The sequence below is a fragment of the Corylus avellana genome, chromosome 4, assembly GCF_965113065.1.
Source record: "Corylus avellana chromosome 4, dhCorAvel1.hap1.2, whole genome shotgun sequence".
NCBI classification, from domain to species: Eukaryota; Viridiplantae; Streptophyta; class Magnoliopsida; order Fagales; family Betulaceae; genus Corylus; species Corylus avellana.
In genome coordinates this window covers 344,405-370,858 of record NC_142493.1, presented here as the reverse complement: position 1 = coordinate 370,858, position 26,454 = coordinate 344,405, and the positions used below count along the sequence as shown (strand labels likewise).

General features: G+C 37.4%; 4 protein-coding genes, 1 long non-coding RNA gene and 1 pseudogene across 6 annotated transcripts; 2 read left to right on the top strand and 4 right to left on the bottom strand.

The window, feature by feature from the left end:
• Positions 1-669: 669 nt before the first annotated feature.
• Positions 670-3,873, bottom strand: LOC148586056 (uncharacterized). The gene is made up of 4 exons (XM_088515230.1): positions 2,712-3,873; positions 2,457-2,611; positions 2,126-2,351; positions 670-1,265 (listed from the first exon to the last, which is right to left on the bottom strand). The coding sequence occupies exons 1-4, from the start codon at positions 3,871-3,873 to the stop codon at positions 670-672; spliced, it is 2,139 nt and encodes a 712-aa protein (XP_088371356.1).
• A 654-nt stretch (positions 3,874-4,527) lies between these two features.
• Positions 4,528-6,687, top strand: LOC132178667 (CRS2-associated factor 2, mitochondrial-like; annotated as a pseudogene). The gene is made up of 5 exons (XR_015911932.1): positions 4,528-5,102; positions 5,520-5,656; positions 5,739-5,964; positions 6,109-6,236; positions 6,351-6,687. The product of XR_015911932.1 is annotated as a CRS2-associated factor 2, mitochondrial-like (transcript).
• Positions 6,688-6,888: 201 nt separating this feature from the next.
• Positions 6,889-8,235, bottom strand: LOC132176959 (uncharacterized). The gene is made up of 3 exons (XR_015911825.1): positions 7,983-8,235; positions 7,823-7,898; positions 6,889-7,250 (listed from the first exon to the last, which is right to left on the bottom strand). It is a non-coding gene; the product is annotated as an uncharacterized LOC132176959 (long non-coding RNA).
• Positions 8,236-8,618: 383 nt separating this feature from the next.
• On the bottom strand, positions 8,619-17,567 carry LOC132176935 (leucine-rich repeat receptor protein kinase HPCA1-like). The gene is made up of 20 exons (XM_059589095.2): positions 17,144-17,567; positions 16,933-17,013; positions 15,876-15,996; positions 15,720-15,791; positions 15,363-15,437; positions 15,197-15,268; positions 14,786-14,935; positions 14,607-14,681; positions 14,214-14,285; positions 14,036-14,107; positions 13,858-13,923; positions 13,599-13,673; positions 12,466-12,537; positions 12,178-12,315; positions 11,589-12,070; positions 11,276-11,434; positions 11,048-11,184; positions 10,551-10,770; positions 9,892-10,127; positions 8,619-9,333 (listed from the first exon to the last, which is right to left on the bottom strand). Exons 2-20 carry the CDS (start codon positions 17,009-17,011, stop codon positions 8,863-8,865), a joined length of 2,844 nt encoding a protein of 947 aa, XP_059445078.2. The 5' UTR covers positions 17,012-17,013; positions 17,144-17,567; the 3' UTR covers positions 8,619-8,862.
• Positions 17,568-17,931: 364 nt separating this feature from the next.
• LOC132176936 (uncharacterized) lies at positions 17,932-20,918 on the top strand. Its single transcript, XM_059589097.2, has 5 exons — positions 17,932-18,413; positions 18,498-18,673; positions 19,512-20,280; positions 20,367-20,458; positions 20,576-20,918. The coding sequence occupies exons 1-5, from the start codon at positions 18,138-18,140 to the stop codon at positions 20,703-20,705; spliced, it is 1,443 nt and encodes a 480-aa protein (XP_059445080.2). The 5' UTR covers positions 17,932-18,137; the 3' UTR covers positions 20,706-20,918.
• A 1,285-nt stretch (positions 20,919-22,203) lies between these two features.
• LOC132176937 (leucine-rich repeat receptor protein kinase HPCA1-like) lies at positions 22,204-25,617 on the bottom strand. The gene is made up of 11 exons (XM_088515129.1): positions 25,533-25,617; positions 25,377-25,448; positions 25,020-25,098; positions 24,854-24,925; positions 24,473-24,621; positions 24,296-24,369; positions 23,908-23,979; positions 23,734-23,805; positions 23,559-23,606; positions 23,306-23,380; positions 22,204-22,358 (listed from the first exon to the last, which is right to left on the bottom strand). The coding sequence occupies exons 6-10, from the start codon at positions 24,310-24,312 to the stop codon at positions 23,323-23,325; spliced, it is 267 nt and encodes an 88-aa protein (XP_088371255.1). The 5' UTR covers positions 24,313-24,369; positions 24,473-24,621; positions 24,854-24,925; positions 25,020-25,098; positions 25,377-25,448; positions 25,533-25,617; the 3' UTR covers positions 22,204-22,358; positions 23,306-23,322.
• Positions 25,618-26,454: the final 837 nt, after the last annotated feature.

Below are 26,454 nucleotides of genomic sequence, written 5' to 3'. Positions count from 1 at the left end.
GCTTAAGATTTTGTTCCATGGGAAAAGAAACAGGTTTGGAAGCTAAAAGACCTGAATCTTCAAGAACTTCCAGGGCATACTTTCGTTGAGAGACAGAAATACCTTCTTTGCTTCTAGCAATTTCAAGTCCCAAAAAAAACTTCAAAGGGCCTAAATCTTTCAGCTTAAACCTATCATTAAGCAGGGTGATAAACTCAGAAACTGCCTTAGAATCATTGCTTGCTATGGCCACATCATCAACATAGATTAAGAGAGCAATGTAAGAAACACCCTGAAGCCTTGTAAACAAGGAGTAGTTAGCCTTAGATTGTATAAATCCAAGATCAATCAAAGCAGCAGAGAACTTAGAAAACCAATTCCTGGAAGCCTGCTTCAGACCATATAAGGACTTTGTCAATTTGCAAACCTTGTTCTCCCCCTTAACAGCAAATCCAAGAGGCATGGTCATGTACACCTCTTCATCTAAGTCTCCATGCAAGAAGGCATTATTAACATCCAATTGATGAATTAACCAACCCTTGGCTGCAGCAAGAGCTAAGAAAACTCTAACAGTAGTCATCTTGGCCACAGGTGAGAAGGTCTCATGATAATCTAAACCCTCACATTGGGTGTACCCTTTTGCTACCAACCGAGCCTTGTACCTCTCAATGCTGCCATCAGACCTATGTTTCACTTTATAAACCCATTACACCCTATAGGATGCTTATTAGGTGGTAAAGTAGTAACAACCCATGTATGATTTGTTTCAAGTACAGTAATTTCAGCTTGCATAGCTGCACGCCAATTGGCATCCTTTACAGCTTGATGATAGAATTGAGGTTCAGACTGAGAAGAAATAGCTAAACAGAAAGATTGGTGAGAAGATGACAAATTATGGTAAGAAACAAAGGAAGACAATGGATAAGCCTTACCTGAATCTGCATCCATTAAAGGAGATTGAAGTGGAGAAGTAGAAGCCAATTTGCAATGAAAATCCTGCAAGTAACTAGGTTTTGATTTGACCCTAGTGGACTTTCTAAGAGGTGGACAGGGAACAGGAATGGAATGATTAGATTTAGAAATAGAACTAGGTAAAGCTACATCTGCAGAAAGATTAGAAACAGGTGGGATTTGAGTAATTGATGCAGGAATGTCAGAAACAGAATTTTTTGGAACATTAGAATCAGAACAAAAGTTTTTAGAATGACTAGAATCAGGAACATTAGAGAAAGAAGAGGAATTATGTGTGACTGGTTGTGGAAAAGATGATATAAAAACATCTTCATCTGAAAAATCAGAAACAAGAATGAATGGAAAAACATTGTCATGCAGTTGAGTAGATGTATGATCCAAATGAGAAGCATAGGGAAAAATTGTTTCATGAAAAACTGCATGTCTAGAAATGATGATGGAATGAGTATGAAAATTATAAAACTTGTATGCTTTCATGCCATATGGATATCCGATGAATATGGAAGGAATAGCTCGAGGATCAAATTTTGTTCTATTCCTAGACAAAGTTGACACATGCTAAACATCCAAAGACTTTAAGATGAGAATAGGAAGGTACAACAGAATATAATAACTCATGTGGAGATTTATTTGAAAGTAAAGGTGTGGGAATTCGATTTATAAGGTGAGCTGCAGTAAGAATGCAATCTCCCCAGAATTTCAAAGGAAGATGTGACTGAAACCGAATAGACCTTGCAACATTTAATGCAACATTTAACAAGTGTTGATGTTTCCTTTCAACTATAGCATTTTGTTGTGGGGTCTCAACACAACTAAGTTGATGGATAGTACCTTGAGCAGAAAAGAAATCATTCATTTTGAATTCAAGTCCATTATCAGACCTTAGAGATTTGACTTTTGATTTGAATTGAGTTTGAACAAAATGAAAGAATGCTTGAATTAAAGAATTGGTTTGAGACTTATGTTGCATCAAATGCACCCAAGTGAAACGAGTGAAATCATCTACAATGGTAAGAAAATAAAGTGATCCATTTATTGATTTAGTAGCCAAAGGCCCCCATATGTCACAATGAACTAAATCAAATGGAAACTTGGAAATTTGAAGTACTAACAGGAAAAGAGAGTTTGTGTTGTTTTGCCATTGGACAAATTGGGCAAACACTCTCTGAATTACAAGATATTTCAGAAACATGTTTATCTAAAAGCTTTATTCTAGCAATAGAAGGATGGCCTAATCTATAGTGCCAAACATCAAGTGATGGCCTTTTGATGGAATTGAAAGAAACATGCTGCTCAAAAGGAGGAAGAGAAACTGATGTTGAAACCTTGTTGTCTTGCAGCAAGTAGAACAATCCAGCTTCTTCCTTACCCACCCCAATCACTTTCCAATGGTGTAAACTCTGTATAAAACAATATCCAGCAAAAAAGATGAGACAACATCTTAGATTTTTAATAAGTTTGCTAGCTGAAATGAGATTGAAGGTAAAAGAGGGAACACACAAAACTTCAGTCAATGTAAGATTTTCTGAGAGTTTAACAGTACCAATGTGTGTGACAGCTGCTATGGAACCATTAGGTAAGTTTACATATGTGGAAACTACAGCAGTAATGGAAGTGAAAAATGATGGAGAATTAACCATATGGTCGGTTGCACCAGTATCTATTATCCAAGAGTGTTTATGTGGTTTTGAAGAAGGAACCATATTAGCAAAAGTTGCAGAAAAATACAGAATATCTTGGATTAAGAGATGAGTGATAACCTGATGCACCAACAACAGAATGAGCAAAGTGTGCAGGGGGCTGTTCAGGGGGCTGTGGTGATGACAATGAATACTGTTTCATCATATCCATGATGTTCTTGTACTGCTCAGAGATCATAGATAGATGAGGAGAAAACATTTGTTGAGCATTGAAACCAGAATCCTGCACCTGGTTTGCTGAATGCTGCATTGGCTTGCCTCGGGTAGATTTGAAACCAGGAGGGTAACCATGCAATTTATAGCATTTCTCCACAGTATGGCCAACAAATCCACAATGAGAGCAAATAGGTTTATCTTTCCTATAAGTGTTATGTTTGACAAATCTATTCCCTGGGACAGATTTTGTCATAAAAGCAATAGGCTCATGATTGACAATAGGAGAGGAAATAGGAGTAGAAGTGGATTTGGTCATTAGGGCAGAGGATTCATGGCTTAGAGAAGTGATTGTGATTTCTCTTTGTTTTTCCTCTTGAATTATAAGAGAAAAAACTTTATGTAAAGAAGGCAAAGGATCAGTTAAAAGGATTTGAGCCCTAACAGCAGCAAAGGAGTCATTCAGCCCCATTAAAAACTGGTAAACTTTTTCTTGACCATGAATTTCAAGAATTGACTGAACTCTACCACAATTGCAGCAATTGCATGCAGACATGGGTCTATAGTTATTGAGTTCTTCCCATAAAACTTTAAGCCGAGTATAGTAATGACTTACAGAGGAATTGTCTTGAGTAATAGCTGCAATGGCCTTCTGTAGTTGGAAAATCCGAGGACCATTTCTTTGAGAATAGCTTGCCTTGAGCTCATCCCACATATCTTGAGCATACTTGATGTAGATTATGGTTGAAGCAATGTCCTTCGAAACTGAATGCAGAATCCAAGAGACCACCATATCATTACATCTGGTCCATGCTGGAAGAAGAGTGTCACCAGCAGCTGGTTTTGGCATTGAACCATCAACAAAACATAATTTGTTCTTAGCACTCAGGGAAACAAGCATGGATCGACTCCATGTGTTGTAGTTATCTTCTGAAAGTGCACTACCAACCAGATTAAGTGCTGGATTTTCTCCATTGCTAAGAAACAGGGGGCTTGAAGGATCTATGGATTGACTATTGAAAAAAGTGTTTAGAGGAGCGGAAGATGAAGGAATGAGAGATTGTGCCATTGAATGAGTAATGATAAACTTCACAAAGTGAAGGGCTTTGATACCATGTCAAGCAAAGCAAAGCTTTGTTGCAACAATGGAAAAACAGAGTAATGAAGATCAAATGAAGAGAAGAGAAGGAAGAGTAGAGAGAAATCTAAGAATTGTATTCAATGAATATTTGATCTTAAACTGTTACAATGAAAAGAATCAGCTTATATACATGATGTTAGAACTTATCTAAACAAACTAACTTAACTAATCAATAACAGAAAACTGAATGAGAAAAGAATAAGCTAAGCTATTTACAAGTTTGTTTAACACGTGTATCTAAAAATTGCCCTTACTAAAATAAAAACAAAATACTAAAATTTAATTTTTTTTTTTATCAAATTTTTAAGGGTATTTGTCTTATTAAAAATTTGATACGAGTAATTTCGTCATTTTGCAAGCACTGGGGGTATATTGTCATTGTTTTGGTAGTTTGGAGAATAAATTGTCGCAATTGATAGTTTGAGGGTAGATTGTTATTGAGGTGGTAGTTAGAAGGGATTAAGTGGACTTTATCCTTAGTAATATCTAATTAGATCTCCCCCAATTTAACCCAAATTCTAAAAATGTGTCTTTTTTTTTTTTTTTTTTTTTTAATTTTTTATGAGGTACATGTACAAAGAGTTTAGTTGCCTGCTCGACCAATCCCACATTCCCACCATCCTCAGCTCAATCTGTGCCAACAAGCAAAAACCTTCAATGCTAAGAAAGCTCCTCTCATGGCGTTCCTCGACTCACAAACCTCAAACAGCTCTAACCCTAACCCTACGCCCAAACACACCATTTCCCTCTCTTTCTCGTTTCCTAAGTCACTCTCTACCCACTGACCCTTACGACCCTCCATTTTCTCCCACAAACCCCAAAACCCAAGAAGACAAAGAAGAGCCCCATGAAAGAGCCGACCCGGACTGGGCCTCTAAAGTCGGACAATCCCTTCGACTTCAAATACTCTTACTCCGAGACTGACCCGTCCATCGAGCCCATCGGGTTCCGAGAACCCCCGAGGTTCTCTCCCTTCGGTCCGGGCCGGATAGACCGGGTATGGACGGGGACCTCCGCACCGGCCCATCAAGAAGTGGACCTGGAATGTATCGCGCAGGATAGGAACCGGGTTCTCGGGGACCCGCTTTCCGAGGAGGAGATCGCGGAGCTCATGGAACGGTACCGGCACAGTGATTGTTCTCGGCAAATCAATCTGGGTACTTTTCTCGCCCTAAACAAAAATGGGTTCGGGTTTTTTTTTTGGTTCCCTTTGCTGCAAGGGTCTACTTTGGGAATGTGAGTTCATGATCATCTACTTTGATTTTGCTTGATTATGAATTAAGCAAATGCGGTTTTTAAATTGAATTATTCAAATTTTATCATCTCTGCAAGTTGGGAAATTTACTATCTGCAAAAGGATTCTTTAATGTTACCTTAATTCATTGCATCTTCCTAAGTTAACTTACATGGGGTTTTGGTCTATCTATCAATCATCAAGCGCACGATGGCAAAGCTTGTGAGAACATTATATGCTTTTTGTAGAGCAGAGACAAGTGTAATCACATTGCACATTGCTTAATTTTGATATTTGATAGTAATGGATGAATGCACTAATGGTTCTAGTTTGTGTTAAGGGAAGGGGGGAGTTACTCACAACATGTTGGATGACATCCACAACCATTGGAGAAGGGCTGAAGCTGTGAGGATCAAGTGTTTGGGTGTGCCAACCCTTGATATGGATAACATTTGCTTCCACCTTGAGTTATATTCAGTACACATATACCTAATAAAGTATTTTCCCATTTTTGGTTTTCAGAAATCATTAGCTGATGTATATAGTAGTTTCTCTGTAGGACAAATCTGGTGGGAAGGTAATCTACCGGCACATTAACATCCTTCTTTTATATCGGGGTCGAAACTATGATCCAAAGAATCGGCCGGTTATTCCTCTAATGCTGTGGAAGCCTTATGCACCTATATATCCAAAGCTTGTGAAGAATGTTGCTGAGGGGTAAACTTTTGAAGAAACGAAGGAAATGAGAAACAGAGGACTGACTTCACCCCCACTAATGAAACTTAGTAAGTGAACTTCATGATTGAAGACTAAAGATGAGTTATTGATGTTCTTTCTTTTCGCAATAATGATTGAAAAATTAGTTGTAAAATGCATGGAGGCATGATTCTATTCATCTCAATTCTTATTGGATGATATATTTGCTGCAGCCAGGAATGGTGTGTATGTCAATGTTGTGGAGAGAGTGAGGGAAGCCTTCAAGACAGAAGAAGTGGTGAGACTAGACTGCACCCATGTTGGCACCAGCGATTGCAAAAGAATAGGTGTGAAATTAAGGGTAATACTTCTTATCCTTGAATAGGTGTAGAAATTTATGTGGCTCTTTGGATGAAGTTTTGGGTTTCTACGCCAAGCTTATATGGTTATGGTTTTCATTCTCTTGTAAATTCAGGATCTGGTACCTTGTGCTCCTATTTTGTTCAAGGATGAGCAGATAATACTTTGGAGGGGGCAGGGAGATCAAGAAGAGGAGTCTAATGTATCAAAGGAAGTTACAAGTGAACTAATGCTTGAGTGAGGCCCAAAAATTTGTTGGACTAATATTCTGTCAGCTCTTGTGGGCAGTTTTTTTGTCTTCTCCAAACAAACAGCAGGCTGCTAAAAGAAAAGTTGGTTCACGCAGTACCATGCATAAGTGACACTGTTGGATCGATCCCATCTCAGTTCCTCTTACAACATGTTTTAGGATTGCTCTCAGATATATAATTATTAATCAAATTAATGTATCACCTCCATACAAAGTATCTTGAAAACTTCAAGAAATGTTAGTCTAAAACTGTTCTTCGGACGCTAACCATAATAAAATATGCCATCTTTAGAAGGCTGACGCTACGAAGCAATCATGTGAGGAAAGAACAAACATAATGGGGGTACAATAACAGTAAGCTTGAAATTTACATCTACAAAATAGACAAGACTAGGCTATAAATTGTAGGCAATTTGCAAACAACATAATGAGTTATTGGTAATGCAGATATTGGCGACTTGACGTTGATGAATGTATTCCCAGCTCTTTAAACAAACATGAGAAAAATCAAGCAGACAAAAGCGTTAGAGAAACTTAACTATTATGAACCGAAGCATGGACATGACAAGTTCTAGGGTGCCATAAGTATCTTCCTCTGGTTGCGTCTCTTCTCAGCAACACATCCTGAACTCACTAGCGATGTTATCCAGACTTGATCAGACCTTACAGGCTCATCATCATCATTCCTATGCCAGCTCCAGAAGCTCCCCATGACCAAAACTTGCTTCACGGAAGACTGACCACTCAGCCTGTGGGTTTATATACCTGTCAATTTACAAGAATTTAATGTTGAAAATCAGGCCTCTTACCAAGGAATCATAAACTAAATAAACAAACAAATTAATATACTAACACAACCAGGCTTATGATAACTACTCTGTGAACGTGTCCTCTACAATATTGTATATACTGCATAGATTGGAAATGCATACTTGTAAACACAGTAGGAAGAATAGTGAAAATCTCAGCTTCTAAGTCTGACAATCTCTAACTGGAACAACATGCTACTGTGGTGACTCATTTTAAACCAACTAGTTAGGAAAGGAGACACCTTCTTAGACACAAGTTTAAATAGTAAAAACAGCCTTCACCGAATCACGCTTTATGAAACAGAAGAAAGAGTGGTTTCAATTTGAGTCTACTATTTTAGAAGAGAATGGAGAATAAGAAAAAAACAAGAGCATATTCCTGACTTCATCCAAAATATGTAAACGTGAGTTACACAGAATATGTGAATCAGAAGTCAATTATTTGTGTATGTGGTGTGTGCGAGTGCAAATAAATTTACAGTTTCAGAAGGTTTATTAAGGGAGGAAATAGAGTGAGCTAAACCTAACCTTCTTTGTTTCCCCCATCACCAATGGTTATGTGGACAGCGCCACAAGGATCAAATCTTCCATTATTGATGCATTTCTGTCAAACAGACCACAACAAATTAAAATCCGAGTGCCACCAAAATGAAAGTAATAAAGAAATGCTAAAGCAATCCAGGCATACCGAGCGTTCATAAGCATGCACATGCCCAGCAAGTACTAAATCCACACTGGCAGCATAAAGCAAGGGTTCCATGGCAGCCATCATATCATCACCTTCAGCTTGATGAGCCCTGTTACTTTCACTCTTTCAATTTTATCCTGCAGACCCTATTCCCTCTTTTATCCAGGTTGAATGAGGCATACAATGAGATACCAGCTTTTCAAGATGCTATGCCAGAAAAGCAGCCAGACGCTCCTCCTGCAAGCACTAGTTAAACGAATTGGTTGAGGAGGTGTGTACAAACATTGCAGAATCAGCAATTATTAGTAATTTTTTATCCATCAGGTGTCCAGTATATATATATATCTACATTCCAGAAGATAGGACCAGCATATATCTTTTCTCTTTTTGTCTCTATTTTTCTTTATGTCTTCTATTGCTTTTTGTTCATATCATACAATTAAAATGTAGGAGTTTTATTTAGGATGCATTAAATTGATGTCTTAGTGAAGAAAGCAAAAGGTTCTCAAATTCTCTCTTTTTCTCTCTCTTTAAATAGTAATTAACGTATGGAGTTACTAACACGTGATCACAATATCATCATATATATGTGATCCTGTTATTGCTAAAGTGATTAATAAAGTAAACAAGTTGCCCCTCATTACTTATAGGAAATATGGATTCTCACATAAGTATCATTCCTGAATTATCTACAATCTAACAAAACGAATACAATGAATATTCAAAGTTTAGGATTCTCCTCCACAGTGCAAATAAAATAAAAATAGAATGCATTTCAATCACGATTCTGGTTCTTGGTCTTCTGAAACAAGAACCGCAGCATCTTCTATCCAATACAAACTTGCAGCACCAAGCTCCACATGAAAATGCACAAGGATACTCAATGAGGCTCTATCTTTAAAGTTGGATAAGCCCCACTGTACTCAAAGCCCTCATTGCTGTAAGGATGGTGGGAATTCTCCTTATTTACGTCGTAACTCTCTGAAGTGGTCGCGGATTCAGCATTGGGGTTCAAACCAGCTTGCTCCATAATGCTCTCAATCTCTTTCACCACCATACCCATTGCAGGCCTGTTAGCTCCTGATTCTTCAACACAACGCATTGCCAGGTCCACGAACTTCTCTAAACCTTTCAGTGATGTCTGCAAACCAATGGCTGGGTCAAGAATCTCATGAAGGTTGTATAATACTTTTGTTTTATCCATTGCCGTCTGTACCACCCTGACAATATACTTTCCCCGTTCAATTGGCATTCTTGCAGTTATCAGCTCCAACATTACCACTCCAAAGCCATATACATCACTCTTTTCAGTCAACTGTTGGGTCATGTAATATTCAGGATCCAAGTAGCCCTACACCATTAAAGAAAATCAGTTCACACTGCTTGATTTTGATGCAATGCAGTGGCATTTTAAATCAACTCAAGAGGTAAATGCACATGGCTTTAACAAGTTGTTAAAGTTTAGATTCCCCTGGTCAGAGGAAATCTTTAAGTATTTGTTTGTTAAGAAAATTTAGAGTCTTCATGTGACCTTATGGCTCGACAGAATCTGGTAAGCAACTTCCTAGGAAGAAAGAGGCACAGTCCAATAACAGGTTCAAACATTGTCAATTTTTTGTATTTACTTTAAATACCGGCAATGGACAATTTTCTGCCTAAACCCTGATCTTGTTCTTCCCTTACTACATTGTAAGACAATTTTCTGCCCAGACCAGCAGTAAGCCAGCTCTTACTGCTTATACCATGTCATTGAAAATCTCAAGGTTGAGGTCACCGATTTTTGGCTAAATTAGTTTTATCATTATAAACCAAAGCAATCCTCCATTTACTTTTTTGTTTTTTATTTTTTATTTTTAAATAAAGGGCATTAATTTTGCTAGAGTAGAGGTTTATGGGATTTTCAACTGACCATTGTCCCTTTAACTTGAGTAGTGACATGACCAATTTCAGCATCACCCATAAGCTTAGAAAGACCAAAATCAGCAACTTTTGCATTTAAGCGCTCATCCAGCAAAATGTTGGTTGATTTAATGTCCCTGTGTATAATAGGTGGGTTGGCAAGTTCATGAAGATAGGCCAGACCTCTGGCTGCACCAAGGGCAACTTTTAGTCTCCTTATCCAATCCAACCGGATTCCTGACTTCCCTGCATAAGCAACAGCTATGTCATTAAACTTTTAGGAAAAATTATATGAGGACTGTTTACCAGGCTAATTTACATTGGCTGGAGAGAACAATCTGAGTTATGTATGTATATTTTTTCAAGGGGCTGAGGTGAGAGAAGCATTTTGTAACTCAAAGATGACGAGTTCCTCTCAATTTTCCTCTGAATGAGGCACACTGCTAAACTATAAATATTTTATTGATTCTTACTGTGTGTTTTCTTTGTTTCTTTTGCAAGTAGAAACAAGGTATATTGTCTTCGTCTCAGTTCCTTAATTAGTGAACAATATAATGCTAATAAACTAAGGAGTTCCACAATATTGTTGATAAAAGTGCTACACCTCAGGTGTCAACAGATACAAGAATTCAATTAGAGAAAAGAAGGTCAAGAATAGAATGGAAGTACCTGAAAGGCCATCCTTAAGAGTACCATTCGGAACATACTCATATACCAGCATCTGTTCACCCTGATCAAAGCAAAAACCAACAAGACTGACAAGATTCTTATGATGAACCCTAGATAGAAGTTCAATCTCAGTTTTGAACTCAACCCCACCCTGCATAGATTCTGTCTGAGCTCGTTTGATGGCAATCAGTTGGCCAGTGGGAAGAATCCCCTGATAAACCTGTAAAAAAGTTGACAGATTAGATATTTAGTAAATATTTAGTGACGGGAACAGTTTATTATTATTGAGAGAAACTTAAAAAGCTTTTGTTAACAAGAAATTTATGGGGGAAAAACAAAAGAAATTTTTTGGAAGGAAATTAAGGATTTGAGCTGCAAGAAAACAATTAAAATTGGATGGATTAGAAATGTTCTTTTTAGAGCTTAAAGAATCTTCTGGTATATTCTCACAAATTTAGGAAAGAATCGATATTGTTGCAAGAGAGTCGTAATTAAACCTTTCCATATCCCCCAGATCCAATAGAATTTGCTTCAGAAAACTTGTTGGTGTACTTCTTCAGCTCTTCAAAAGAAAAGGATCTAGCCCCTTTTAACTGAGGAATGCCACCACTGCCGTTATTTGGATCCCAGTGTGCTGCATTTGTATGGCATGAAAACGATAATATACCCTTACAATTCCATACTAATAACTCTAAAGTGCCAAGTTTAGATCATAAATTTATTACCAAAAGGATTTAATTTCTCAGAAGCTCTTTCTGCTCTTCTCTTTTGACGGAGAGCATAAACCCCAGCAAGGACTAATAGTAGCAGCAGGATGGTGCCACCAGCTACCGCTCCAATTATAACTCCTATGCTCAAAGACTTTTTTGATTCTGTAGATATTCCTAAACAATGCAAAAAAGGGAGAGCGGGAGAGAGAGATAGGTCATAATCAGATTAAGCTAACATTGTGACAATTATTTTTTTTAGAGATGCATCACAATTAGACAGCACATATCAAGTATTACTTTTTATTGAAACTGTGAAATTCCAAGTTACCTGCATAGTACCCATATGGATCAGCCAAAAAATAGTAGGGTCCAAAATCTGGTGGAGGCTTAAAAGTCTGGCCACTAAGTAGAGACCCAATAATAGAAATTCCTGTTCGATTGAAACGATCCTGGCCAGATGAGAAGAGTTCTAGGCTCAGCTCAAGGTTCTTAGTTGAGTCTTTGATCGGATTATTCAGGGAAACTGAATCCACAGGAAGACTAAAATTCTGAAAACATTGCATGAGAGAACTCTGAAGAGCTATGTAGTAACTTGAGTTCTCCAAGTCTGAAAAGGAAGGAGCTCTGAAGACAAGAGTTCCGCTGTATGGATATGCACATTTACAGTTGGGGCTGGAAATCTGATTCGAATTGCATTGTGCAGGCACACAGCTATTTGGTGGTGTAAGGTATGGGGGAGTATTCGATTGGGAAACAGCACAGTAACTCTTTGTGGCATCTAATTTGTTGCAAACTGTGTTATCCACAAGTCTGCAGTGATTTTGGAAAATTATTTCGATAGTGTGATAAGAAATCAAATGTCAGTTCTTGGACACTGCAAATGAAATGAAACGACCAAGATAACTAATATGGCTTACATCAAGTTCTTGCTGTATCCTCCAGCTGTGTCTACATATTCTGCAATAGAATTATTCTGCAAATCAATGAGTTGCAGTTTTTTGCTATAGCTGGTACTAATATTTAAGGTGCCATTGAGCTTGTTGTTCCTTAGCGTCCTGTCCCACACATTATAACATTGACATCATTATCATACTATATATGTATATATTTATATAACTACATTTCATGGTGTTCGAAGCCATGCTTGTTCCATTTCGATTTTCTCTATCACATTGAAATCTGCTTGAGATCAAGCTGATACTCACAGAGTCTGTAAATTGGGAAGGTTGAATATGGAATTAGGAACTGTTCCTTGAAGTTGTGTGTTTTCCATCACTCTGCACCAATAAAACATTTACAGGTTAAAGCTTCTTCCTGCTTGACAAAAATCCTGAATGCATTCATACACACATGCAAACCGGAGAGAGAGAAGAGCACCACCAGTTTCACATGCAGGCCCCTACCTTCTGTATGGCCATTCGGCCCATTGCCAAGCCAGAAGAAGGGAAGGGCACTTTATGATGACAATGAAAAACTCCTGAAATATAACCTAAGAAACACGAATGCTTATGCAATAAAAACCATGCTTTGTCTTGCTAACAAAATTAACTCAAAAGACAAGACCTGAGAAGAACCCGCTTAGTCAAGATAATGGAGAGATTCAACTTTACACTGTAAACTGGACTTATAAAAAGTGTGAAAGAAACCCAATATCAGAATAATATATACTGCTTACACTGAGAAGGTATTAACAGATCGAGCTGAATATGTCAGTTCAATGATTTATTGTGGGGAACATTCTAGAGGTTGTTGCCAAAGATTCAAAAGATAGATGGATGAAGTGGGAGCAAGGAGCCTTGTCTGCCAAGGTATTAACAAAGGGATACCAAACCCAGTGAGAAATTCAAAAGAAGACTATTATGAAAATGATCCGGTATACTACAATGGTGCTAGCAGGCAAGGAACATATCAGTGAATCAAGTTGGTGACTATAGTACTGGGTTTGTTGAGAATTATGAGAAGCATATGAGATATGCTAAAATCAAAATTAGTCTGCCAGTAATTAGCGATAGCTGAAGATGAGCACAAAGTGCACTAGGTTTATCTGGGTTGGTCCATACAAGTGTAGCGAAGACTAACGACTGCACGTGGCAAGGAGACACATTAGGAGTCATGCACGCATAAACAGGGAGGATTAACAAAATTTAAACAATTAGGTCTTTCAGATGAAGCAGAAAGGTGGAAACAGATTTGCTGCGGGAACCCAAATGTTTCAAGTAACGCTATTGGATATGTATTGTCTTATTTTAAATTCTTTCAATTTTTTTATTTGGCAATATGTATGTGTTGTTGAGAGAAAAAGGGAAGGGACATGGAGAAAGAGAGGAGCAAAACTTACAATGTCGTCAAAGACTGTAAGGTTGAAACCCATGGAGGAATATCGGAAACAGCGAAACTATTGTTGCTCAAATCCCTGCAGATCACATTTCAGTCAAAGAAAACATAGCAAGGATACAATAGAAATAGGGCTGTGACAAATAGAACACATTTGGTGAAAGATGATTAACTCATCATCCATTTATGATGGTCTGAGAATGCTTAGTTACCCTTGCACCACAAATCACATTTGTAGTCTCAGTAAAACTATTTCGACTTACACATAGGTGAGGCTCATGCCAGTAAGGTTGGGAATAGGACCAATGAACTTATTGTTCGACAAGTACCTGAAAACAGAATATCAGAAGCTCTTTTAGTAAGTGAAAATTCTCAAACAAGATGATAATCGTCAAACAAGTATAAATGCAGCACTTGGTATTGTCCATATTTTCTGCTTACAGCTCATTAACGTTTACAAGATTGTTGAGGTTCGAAGGCAGAGTCCCACTTAGCAAATTCCTATCAAAGCGTCTGTAGCCAAAACAAGATATTTCGCACAATAACTTGTCAAAATTTCACAGCCATCTATAGTATAGGACTGAAATCACTTGAGTATCTGAGCTAGCTAGATACTCACATCACCTCCAAAGTCTGAACATTTCCAAGGGTGTCAGGGATACTGCCATTGAGATTATTGCCGTTAAGAATCCTGCCAGAGAAATATATGAGTGGATGGAAAGTAATGAGTAAATTGACAGTATCTTGCTATACCAATTGAGAATAATAAAACATTTCCATTCCGTAGATTACATATCCAAGACATTTAGCCTGATATTTGACTTTAGACACACACACACAAAAAAAAAAAAAAAATTGCAGAGGCGATACCCAAAAAACAAAATAATGAAAAAGCGCAACAAAGAGAAACTATTAGGCCTGTATTTCTAACATTACTAATATGAAGACTTGAATGCTTGCCACCTAGCCATACCTTCTAGCTTTAGACAATAAACAGTTTCACGAAACTTACAAGTGTAACAGAATCATATTTGAACTGAAAAGTTTGGGAGGAATTTCGCCTGAGAGCTTGTTGTTATCGAGATGACTGTATATGACAAAAAGAATCATAGATGGTTATTAATTGTAGCAAAACAAAGTAAGAAGGAGAAAACAATATAATCATCTTGAAATTACATAAACTTGACATACAAATGCTTTGCTTGAAGTAGCGTATCAAGACCAGGAGAGACTGGTATAGGTCCATCAAGCTGGTTTACGGCTAGGTCCAGCCAATAAAGCTTGGAAAGATTACCAATAGAGGCCGGAATTGGTCCACTAAAGCTATTATTAGTCAGAGATCTGCAATTGAATAGCAAAAGAATAGTTATGGAATTCAGTGTATGTTGGCCCACAAATGAAACTGCACCAAAATACCACCAAATCCAAGATTTAAAGTAGGTAACGATAGACCCTTCATCCAAAACATCACTGTCTACTAAATAGAACATAGGTTAAGATCCATAACTAATTTCATCTGTATTTGACGCCACACTGAAAAAAGAAAAAAGAAAAAAAAGAAAAAAAGAAAAAGAAAAAAGAACACAAAGTTAAAAGCCTTACAGAGTGGTTAGCTGCTGTAGATTTCCTATTGTGTCTGGAATAGATCCAAAGAACCCACAACCAATCAGGTTTCTGATATGCAAAAAGCAACAGCTTAGTTAAAAAGGATGTTTACACGCAAGTTGATTATCAGCTAAGACTCTGACAGTAATCGACATTTCCTTACAAGTTAACTAGCTTCTTCAAACTCCCAATTGAAGGTGGAAGTTGTCCTGTTAAGTAATTGTTGTAAGACAGGTCCCTATATGAAAAAGCTGATTATCAGAAAACAAATTACAGACTACTAATGGAATAAGCAACAAGCAAATACTGCAGCAGAAAATAGGCATCAATTTAATCTAAGTGATGACATGATATAAAATACAATTTCTTAGTCTACTCTCATGATCATAATCCCCTGAAATGGTTGGTGCCCGAGATGAATGTCTCAGAAAAATGATGGTAGCTGAGTTGTCGCTCAAGAAAATTTGTAAATGGATTATTATGACTAACAGAAGTGGCAAAGCACAAATAGAAGACCTACAAAGTCTGCAACTCAGACAACAACTGGATTTCGCCAGATAGCGTGCCCGACAAATTCATGCTCAGTAATTGTCTGAAATAGAAAAGCAGCACATTTAATACAAAAAATTTGGACATAAGTCACAGCCTTCCAAAAGTGTTAAGAAATGAAACTTACAAGGAGGTCACACGTGAATTGGTGCATACAATCCCATCCCATTTGTTACCACAAGGGTCAGAACCTACCCAATTGGGTGGTGTGTTCTTCATATCATTCATTAGAGAAAGTAGACCATTATCTGCATCAGAAATTATAAGATAGTTTTCATGATTCAATGATACAAAATAAAATAAAAAAATTTAACAGAACCATACAAGTATTACATTGAATATGTACATAAACTGTGGGAAGGATTACAACTAGCTTTATCCAATTTTGAGGGAAAGCAATTTTCAAGATATGATGCACTTTATTGTTATTTCAGCAACCCAGGTAACAAAAGGAAATTACCATTCAAGAGCTGATCCTCTGATCAGGATTGACCAAGTATTTCCCAGTTCCAAGTGGTGCCAAATAACTTTAAAAGTACCAAAGCCACAAAAGAAACAACATACGTACATATACACATGTATACATATCCAGTGGGCTATGTAACTTGAATCAGACTTGACAACGCTAATGTCAAATCTTAACTTCTGAATGCCACCAAAGAATATATATATATATATATATATATATATATATATATATATATATATATATATATATATTTCTCTTTTGGTCGAAGAGCAATCGTTTGCATACACAACATGAAATTCGCAGTTGATGGCACTAAAGATAACCCTCTAAGGCAATGATCTGTGACCTTCATTCTGGAGATGATAATATATCACTCAAGAATAACAGAAACAGATATCCTCCCTCCGTTGCGGAGGAATCTGGAAAAATAAAAGATTCCAAAAAGAAAGATTTATCTTGTTCAGATTTCCACAGACAAGGAATCAAATGAATTTGAGTCATAATTAAAGTTGAAGAACAAAAAAAGGTAGGAAGAATCACAAGAAACAAGAAATAACAACTTCTAAACGTATTGGAGTTCACTTGATTATATAACAAAGGAGATGCATGAGGTGCTAAGCAATAAACTTAAAGAAGGGATACTAGAAGTCTGTAAGTCATATAAAAACTTGATTAACAAACACAGAAAAGAGCATAGCAGTAAGATTGAACTCACAGTCATCACCGGCGGTCCTCTCCATAAGGAAATATGGGATGAAAAGCAGCAGCAGAATCAGCTGCGTCCTTTGACCCATTTCTCAACGAACAAAAGGTTTCCAAATATCAGAATTCAGGTGATTCAGTTATGTTGGATGAGAGCAAGAGCAATACAAAGAGTATGGTCAAAATTTAAATTTGCATAACCTCTTGCTCAGATTTTCAACCACCTTATAACAATATTGTTTCTGGTATAGAATAATGACGACGGACTTGAATGGGGAACCTTTTGTTGTCGTAAATCATAATAAAACTACCGCTGTGCGGCTGTCTTTGGTTGAACGCCTCCACAAGTTCTCTGAAAGAAAGTAACTTTGGTTTTGATTGAAGTGTTTTTTTTCTTTGAAAAAAAAAACCAACCAAAGAAAAAGTCGTCCCCCAAGAAAGATTCAAACAAAGCAAATTGATTATCATATGGGTTGAGAAGTTTAATGTACCAAGTGCTACCCACTACCAATGAGAATAGGATGATAATAACAATAACAAGTTGTGTGTGGCATAGCTGCGATTGTGATGATGATAACAATAATAATAACTTGTGTATGCGTCAAAGAGTTGTTTCGATGTTTGAGCCCGGCAGCATTCTTTTAAGTTTCTCCGCTCAATAAAACAAAACGAAGAAGAAAAGGCCGGCATCTAGATTACTAAATGCTGGAGTAGCCAGGGAGTAGGTATACATGTTAATGTATGCCAGTCTCCCACCATTTGCCATTTTTTTTTTTTTTTCTGATTTTTCTTCATGCGACACAAATTATTTATGTTAAAAATTATATTTTCAACTTATAATTATTTTTTAGTGCTCATGTCATGTGGTAATCTCAAAAAAAGAAAAAAGAAAAAAAATCTTTAAAATTTTAATTTATTTAATAATGATTAAACTAAAAATCGGTGGAGATGTTAAATTAAGTTCTAGCATTAATTGCAACGGGCAGTGACGGGCTGGGCTGCCACGTACATGGGTCCCACATGTGCACGACCTTGTCAATGGAAAGGATGGCTTGACGGTTGACCCCAATTTAGCGATTGAAGGGGTAGCCGGAGGTTGGTTAGTGGTGGGCGCGCCTTTGACATTGCTACAGGCCACCATAAAAAGTCTGCCCCGTTTCCAATTAAAGGTCTCTCTTTTTGAATTTTCTTGTTGTCTTTACCGTTGAGAGAGAAGGGATGTGTGATGGGTTGGAGTTGGTGTTGCCACTTGGGGAAGCAGCAGAGACCTTCCAACTGGAGAAGGCAGTGTGTAGTCATGGGCTGTTCATGATGGCGCCCAACCAGTGGGACCCTCTCTCCAAGACCCTTCTCCGCCCACTCCGTCTTCTCCACTCACAAACCCAAACCTCACTCCTCGTCCGCGTCTCCCAACCCCAGTGGGACCCTCACTCTCTCCATGTCCGCGTTTACGGCACCCATTCCCTCTCCACTCCTCATCGACAATCACTGCTGGTACTCTCTCTCTCTCTCTCTCTCTCTGTGTTCAGTATTTGGATTGATTCATTTGGGTATATTGTAATTCAGATTAATTTATAGGCCCAGGTGTCGCGAATGCTGCGGTTGTCGGAAACCGAGGAGAGGGCTGTGAGAGAGTTCCGAAAGATGTGCATCAATGGAGGAGAAGAGCAGGATAGGAGCTTTGGTGGCAGGGTGTTCAGGTCTCCTACGTTGTTTGAGGACATGGTCAAGTGCATTCTCCTCTGCAACTGCCAGTGAGCTTCTCTTAACTTTTAACTTTCTCTTCTCACACATGATACTTCTAATTCCACAAGCCAAGTGCTTCAATTCCTATTTTGATTTGATTTTATATCGTTGTAAAGGAGTTTATAAAACGGCTGCCTTTGTTCTTTGTTTAATATCTATATGTGGTTGGCTTGCCTCTTACATCTTTTTCTCATTTTAAATATTTATCTGACCTAGTCAATTGCTTCTGGAACCAAATCTGCTATCTATCTCTTCTCTGGCTCGTCACTTGCTTTTGTTTAATCATGGGTTAACGTGTGTTGTTCCCCCTCATCCATATCATGTAAGGCACGTAATGACATTAATGTCATTAAGAATCTGACAAGTTTGCCCCCTTCAGAACGACATCATAACCACACACAATCATTTTCATTAAAAAAAAAAAAAAACAGGAAACATGGGGCTTGACCTTTTCCAGATATCAAGGCTATAAACCTGCGTGTTACATTTTTATATGCTTAACGTGTTTCTCAATTGTAAGCCTTTGTCGGTAGTAGTTTTTACATTAGTTTCAAGTTCAACAGAGCACACTAGCTCTGCAAGGGAATTACAACTAAAACTCTACTGTTGTCTTCAATATGATATGCCATACTCCTTGGGGAAATTGAATGCAATAGCAACTTTGTCGTGACAATGGAGGAGTTATGCAATGGGATTGGGTGCAAAATACTGAATTTGTATAACTAGTGTTGAATGTGTCAAAAAAACTTTTTTCCTCACTCAACGTTGCAAAGCGAACTGGCTCCAGAAAGCAGGGAAACTAATGTTTCTAAAGCCAATTGATGATAACCTTCACAACTTTAATAGGTGGTCCAGAACCATAAGCATGGCGAGATCACTTTGTGAGCTTCAGTTGGAACTGCAGGGTCGATCATCACACGTGTCCTTCACTGAAACTGGAGGATCAGTTACTGAAGTTAGAAATACTAGGTCTAAGAGCCCAAAAGCTGAGAATGAGGACTTTTTTCCAAAGACACCTGTTGGAAAAGAGACAAAGACAAAGCATAAGGCATCCAAAGTTTCGACGAATTTGACAAAGCTTGCAGAGACCGAAGCAGAGTTGGGAGCAAATGCGTATTTGAGGACAGGCTCTGTCCAAACTACAGCTAAGAACTTGAGGTCAAACGTTCTTCCAACTAATGTAGAAGATGATTCATGTCAAAACTGCAAAAGTTGTCAGGCTACTGGAGAACTATACAAGACTGGCTCATGTATGCACACTGTGCTTCAGTGTTGTGAAGGGAAAAAATCTGATGCCTATGGTATGGTAGGAAATTTTCCTAGCCCAGGAGAGCTAGCAAACCTTGATGAAAGTTTTTTGAGAACGCGCTGCAATCTCGGCTACAGAGCAGGTCGCATATTGAAACTTGCTCAGAGTATCGTTGAAGGCAGGATTCAACTGACACAACTTGAAGAAGTCTGTCAAGGGGCAAGCTTATCCAACTACAATAAGTTGGCCGACCAGTTGAAAGGAATTGATGGATTTGGTCCTTTTACATGTGCCAATGTGCTTGTGTGCATGGGATTTTACCACGTCATTCCAACAGATTCTGAAACTATTAGGCATTTAAGACAGGTATTCATTTGGTTCTTTCTTCCTCTGACTTTATCAGAACTATTGAAAATGTGCTTGATATGATTGTTTTTCTTAATAAAATGTAGGTCCATGCAAGAAAATCCAACTCTCAAACAGTGCAGAGAGATGCTGAATATATCTATGGGAAGCATGCACCATTTCAGTTCTTGGCATACTGGTATATGATTCATACAACAACTCTAATTTCGTATTGACTATAGCTTCTTCATATTTTCCTATCATGCTTTTGTAATCCTTCATAATTAGTTTCACTACATAATCTTTCCTCTATTAGGTCTGAACTCTGGCACTTCTATGAGAAAAGATTTGGGAAACTAAGTGAAATGCCATGCTCCGATTATCCCCTAATCACTGCCAGTAATATGAGAAGCACAAGAGGTACAAACAAGAGGAAGAGAATATGACTCTAGCGAAAGCCTAGCATTAGCTTGGAGGACAAAAAAGCGAGAGGCTAGTTTACCTGCCCTGTTCTGTGATTCACTTGTTATTATAGTGAAAATTGCTTAACTGCTTCAACAATTTTTGAGGCATTGTCTGCCATTTGGAAAACAATTTGTGACATCATACTACCCATGCGATGTAATGTAATATGAAGTTACCATGTTCAGTTTCCACCCTATAGTTTTTCAACCAGCATTCAAGGCAAAATTTAAGCCATAATACAAATCCCAGAACTCAGCCCTATCCATTCACCGCTGTCCCCAAGTCAGGATCGGAATGATCGAAAGAAAAACAAAGAAAATGTGTGGTTGTTACATAGCCACACGCTTTGTCTTTATCTCTTGCTGCCTTGCGCAGTTACACGTTTTGGTCTGACAGCACAAAGCGTTTAGTTGTTTGAAACAAAGAAGTATAAATTCTAGAAGAGTCATTGTCTACTTATCTACTAAGATAAAAGACCTTTATTGCAACACCTCCATACAAATATGCTCTGAGATGCCTATCTATCTTGGTTGAAGCTTGACCACGGGGTGCTTCATGCTGCAATTTTGTGATTGGACGTGTTACAAGTTTGATCCAATTACATACCACTATATCCTCTAAACGATGCGAAAAAGGGAGAGGGGGAGAAAGAGATGCATCACAATAAGACAGCACATACCAAGTATTACTTTTTATTGAAACTGTGAAATTCGAAGTTGCCTGCAGCATAGTACCCATATGGATCAGCCAAAAAATAGTAGGGTCCAATGCCTGGTGGAGGCTTAAAAGTCTGGCCACTAAGTAGAGACCCAATGGTAGAAATTCCTGTTCGATTGAAACGATCTTGGCCAGATGGGAAGACTTGTAGGCTCAGGTCAAGATTCATAGTTGAGTCTTTGATCAGATTACTCAGGGAAACTGAATCCACAGGAAGACAAATTCTGGAAACATTGCATGAGAGAACTCTGAAGAGCTATGTAGTAACTTGAGTTCCCCAAGTCTGAGAAGGAAGGAGCTCTGAAGACTAGAGTTCCGCTGTATGGATATGCACATTTACAGTTGGGGCTGGAAATCTGATTCGAATTGCATTGAGCAGGCTGACAGCCGTTTGGTGGCGTGGAGTATGGGGGAGTATTCGGTTGGGAACTGCTTTGCAAATTGGGTTATCGACAAGTCTGTAGTGTGACGAGAAATCACATGTCAGTTCTTGGACACTGCAAATGAAATGAAATGACCGAGATAACTAATATGGCCTTACATCAAGTTCTTGCTGTATCCTCCAGCTGTGTCTACATATGCCGTAATAGAATTGTTCTGCAAATCAATGAGTTGCAATTTGTTGCTATAGCTGGTACTAATATTCAAGGTGCCATTGAGCTTCTTGTTACTTAATGTCCTGTCCCACACGTTAGAACATTCACATCATTATCACCCCATATATATATATATATATATATATATATATATATATAACTAGATTTCATGGTGTTCGAACCCACGCTTGTTCCATTTGGATTTTCTCCATCACATTGAAATCTGCTTGAGATCAAGCTGATACTCACACAGTCTGTAAATTGGGAAGGCTGAATATGGAATTAGGAACTGGTCCTTGAAGTCGTGTGTTTTCCATCGCTCTGCACCAATAAAACATTTAGAGGTTAAAGCCCCTACCTTCTGTATGGCCATTCGGCCCATTGCCAAGCCAGAAGAAGGGGAAGGGCACTATAGGTTGACAATGAAAAACTCTTGCAATAAAAACCATGCTTTGTCTTGCTAACAAAATTAACTTAAAAGACAAGACCTGAGAAGAACCCGCTTAGTCAAGATAATGGAGAGACGCAACTTTACAGTGTAAACTGGACTTATAAAAAGTGTGAAAGAAACCCAATATAAGAATAATATATACTGCTAGCACTGAGAAGGTATTAACAGATCGAGCTGAATATGTCAGTTCAAGGATTTATTGTGGGGAACATTCTAGAGGTTGTTACCAAAGATTCAAAAGATAGATGGATGAAGTGGGAGCAAGGAGCCTTGTCTGCCAAGGTACACAGAGATACCAAACCCAGTGAGAAATTCAAAAGAAGACTATTACGAAAATGATCCGGTATACTACAATGGTGCTAGCAGGCAAGGAACATATCAGTGAATCAAGTTGGTGACTATAGTACTGGGTTTGTTGAGAATTATGAGAAGCATATGAGATATGCTAAAATCAAAATTAATCTGCCTGTAATTAGCGATAGCTGAAGATGAGCACAAAGTAAACTAGGTTTATCTGGGTTGGTTCATACAAGTGTAGTGAAGACTAACGACTGCACATGGCAAGGAGACACATTAGGAGTCACACACGCATAAACAAACATAGAAAAAATTGTGAGAGAATTCTTGATAAGCTATAATTTAGATGAAGCAGAAAGGTGGAAAAGGATTTGCTGCAGGAACCCAAAATTTTCAAGTAACGCTATTGGATATGTATTGTCTTCTTTTAAATTCTTTAAATTTTTTTGTTTGGCAGTATGTATGTGTTGTTGAGAGAGAAGGGGGAAGGGACATTGAGAAAGAGAGGAGCAAAACTTACAATGTTGTCAAAGCGTGTCAGGATGAAAACCATGGAGGAATATCGGAAACAGTGAAACTATTGTTGCTCAAATCCCTGCAGATTCAGTCTATGAAAACATAGCAAGGACACAATAGAAATAGGGCTGTGACAAATAGAACACATTTAGTGAAAGATGATTAACTCATCATCCATTTATGATGGTCTGAGAATGCTTAGTTACCCCTGCACCACAAATCAAATTTGTTATCTCAGTCAAACTATTTCGACTTACACATAGGTGAGGCTCATGCCAGTAAGGTTCTTATTGTTCGACCAGTACCTGAAAACAGATTATCAGAAGTATAAAAATGCTGGGAATAATATCAGAAGTACAACTGTCAAGGTTGGGAATAATCGTCAAACAAGTATAAATGCTGCACTTGGCATTGTCCATATTTTCTGCTTACAGCTCGTTAACATTTACGAGATTACTGAGGTTCGAAGGCAGAGTCCCACTTAGTGAGTTCCTATCCAAGCGTCTGTAGCCAAAACAAGATATTTCGCACTATAACTTGTCAAAATTTCACAGCCATCTATAGTATAGGACTGAATTCACTTGACCATCTGAGCTAGATACTCACATCACCTCCCAAGTCTGCACATTTCTAATGGTTTCAAGGATGCTGCCATTGAGATTATTGCCGTTAAGAATCCTGCAAGAGAAATATTTGAGTGGATGGAAAGTAGTGAGTAAATTGACAGTATCTTGCTATACCAATTGAGAATAATAAAAACATTTCCTTTCCTTAGATTCCATATCCAAGACATTTAGCCTGATATTTGACATAGAGACAAAAAAAAAAAAGAAAAAGGAAAAGCAATTGCAGAGGCGATACCCAAAAACACAAAGGGACAATAAAGAGAGACTATTAGGCCTGTATTTCTAACATTACTAATATGAAGACGTTAAAGCTTGCCACCTAGCCATACCTTCGAGTTTTAGACAATAAACAGTTTCAGGAAACTTACAAGTGTATCAGAATCATATTTGAACTGAAAGTTGAGGAGGAATTTCGCCTGAGAGCTTGTTGTTATCGAGATGACTACATATGACATAAAAAATCATAGATGGTAATTAACCGGAGAAAACAAAGACACAAGGAGAAAAGAATATAATCATTTTGAAATTACATAAAATTGACATACAAGTGCTTTGCATGAAGTAGCATATCAAGACCAGGAGAGACTGGTTAGGTCCATCAAGCTGGTTTACGGCTAGGTCCAGCCAATAAAGATTGGAAAGATTCCCAATAGAGGCCGGAATTGGTCCACTAAAGCTATTATTAGTCAGAGATCTGCAATTGAATGGCAAAAGAAGAGTTCTGAAATTCAGTTTATGTTGGCCCAGAAATGAAACTGTCCTAAAATACCACCAAATGCAAGATTTACAGGATGTGAAGATAGACCCTTCATCCAGAACATCACTGTCTACTAAATGGAAGATAAGTTAAGACCCATAAGTACTTTCATGAGTATTTGACGCCACACCGAAAGAAAAAAAAAAGAATATTAAGTTAAAAGCCTTACAGAGTAGTTAGCTGCTGTAGATTTCCTATTGTGTCTGGAATAGATCCATAGAACCCGCAACCAATCAGGTTTCTGGTATGCAAAAAGCAACAGCTTAATTAAAAAGGATGTTTACACGCAAGTTGAATATCAGCTAAGACTCTGACAGCAATCGACATTTCCTTACAAGTTAACTAGCTTCTTTAAACACTCAATTGAAGGTGGAAGTTGTCCTGTTAATTACTTGTTGTAAGACGTACAGGTCCCTATATGAAAATCAGAAAACCAATTACAGACTACTAATTGAATAAGCAACAAGCAAATACTGCAGCAGAAAATAATACACATCAATTTAATCTAAGTGATGACATGAAATAAAATACAATTTCTTAGACACTACTCTCATGATGATAATCCCCTGAAATGGTTGGTGCCCGAGATGCATGTCTCAGAAAAATTATGGTAGCTGAGTTGTCGCTCAAGAAATGTTGTAAATGGATTATTATGACTAACACAAGTGGCCAAGTATAAATAGAAGACCTACAAAGTCAGCAACTCAGACAACAACTGGATTTCGCCAGATAGCGTGCCCGACAAATTCATGCTCGGTAATTGTCTGAAATAGAAAAGCAGCACATTTAATACAAAAAATTTGGACATAAGTCACAGCCTTCCAAAAGCGTTAAGAAATGAAACTTACAAGGAGGTCACACGTGAATTGGTGCATACAATCCCTGGTGGTGTGTTCTTCAAACCATTCATTAGAGAAAGTAGACCATTATCCGCATCAGAAATTTTAAGATGGTATTATATTGAATATGTACATAAACTGAGGGAAGGATTACACCTCTATATATATATATATATATATATATATATATATAAAAGCCGACTCACTCTCAAAAGTGCCTTAATATTGCGACATGTAGCGTGAACCCTAAACAAGTTTTTTAAGGCATAATTTGTGAACCGGTTTTTTAAGAGTGAATCAGTTTTTAGGGGAAAGTCCATATAACCCTCTCAAACTACCACTTAATTGACAATGGCCCCCCAAACTTTCAATTGTAACAATGTCCCCCTCAAAATACCAAAAATTGTCAATGTTGCCCCCAATGACGAAATTACCCTTAGTAAAATATAAATAAAAATACTAAAACTTCTAGAAAAAAACCTAAAACTAACCAAAAAAAATAAAAATAAAAAATCCAAACTTGGCCAATTTTTTCTTTTTTAAAATCAATTTTATAAGAAAAAAATTAAAAAAAAAAAAAAAAAAAAAAAACAATTTTTTTTTTATATATAAAAATTGAAGATTTTCATTTTTTTATTTTATTTTTGTTTTATAATTTTATTTAAATAAAAATTTACGTTTAAAAAAATAAAATTTTCGCTTAATAAAATGAAATTTTTTGTTTTTTAAAACTGAATAAAAAAATAGTTTTTTTAAAAAATAAAATTTCGGTTTTAAAAAAAATAAAAATTTTTGTTTAAAAAAATTGTTTTTTTAAAAGAATATTATTTTTAAATTAAAATTTTTTGTTTTTTAAAAAAATCAATTTATTTTTTTTAATTTATATGGATATTTTTGTCTTATTGAGAAATCTATAGGGGCATTTTTGTCT

What these genes read in the sequence shown, in the direction of transcription:
- LOC132176937 (XM_088515129.1), bottom strand. An exon ending in CTCGTAAATGTTAACGAGCT is followed by an intron (nt 23,607 to 23,733) that starts GTAAGCAGAAAA and finishes ATCTGTTTTCAG; the next exon opens with GTACTGGTCGAACAATAAGA. An exon ending in GGCATGAGCCTCACCTATGT is followed by an intron (nt 23,381 to 23,558) that starts GTAAGTCGAAAT and finishes CTGAATCTGCAG; the next exon opens with GGATTTGAGCAACAATAGTT.
- LOC148586056 (XM_088515230.1), bottom strand. Translation starts at nt 3,873, where the DNA reads ATGGCACAATCTCTCATTCCTTCATCTTCCGCTCCTCTAAACACTTTT. An exon ending in AAAATCTTACATTGACTGAA is followed by an intron (nt 2,352 to 2,456) that starts GTTTTGTGTGTT and finishes TGTTTTATACAG; the next exon opens with AGTTTACACCATTGGAAAGT. An exon ending in ACATGTTTCTGAAATATCTT is followed by an intron (nt 1,266 to 2,125) that starts GTAATTCAGAGA and finishes CTGATTTTTCAG; the next exon opens with ATGAAGATGTTTTTATATCA.
- LOC132176935 (XM_059589095.2), bottom strand. Translation starts at nt 17,011, where the DNA reads ATGGGTCAAAGGACGCAGCTGATTCTGCTGCTGCTTTTCATCCCATAT. An exon ending in TTGTCTGAGTTGCAGACTTT is followed by an intron (nt 15,438 to 15,719) that starts GTAGGTCTTCTA and finishes TTTTTCATATAG; the next exon opens with GGACCTGTCTTACAACAATT. An exon ending in AATATGATTCTGTTACACTT is followed by an intron (nt 14,286 to 14,606) that starts GTAAGTTTCGTG and finishes TTTCTCTGGCAG; the next exon opens with GATTCTTAACGGCAATAATC.
- LOC132176936 (XM_059589097.2), top strand. Translation starts at nt 18,138, where the DNA reads ATGTGTGATGGGTTGGAGTTGGTGTTGCCACTTGGGGAAGCAGCAGAG. An exon ending in ATTCTCCTCTGCAACTGCCA is followed by an intron (nt 18,674 to 19,511) that starts GTGAGCTTCTCT and finishes CAACTTTAATAG; the next exon opens with GTGGTCCAGAACCATAAGCA. An exon ending in TTTCAGTTCTTGGCATACTG is followed by an intron (nt 20,459 to 20,575) that starts GTATATGATTCA and finishes TTCCTCTATTAG; the next exon opens with GTCTGAACTCTGGCACTTCT.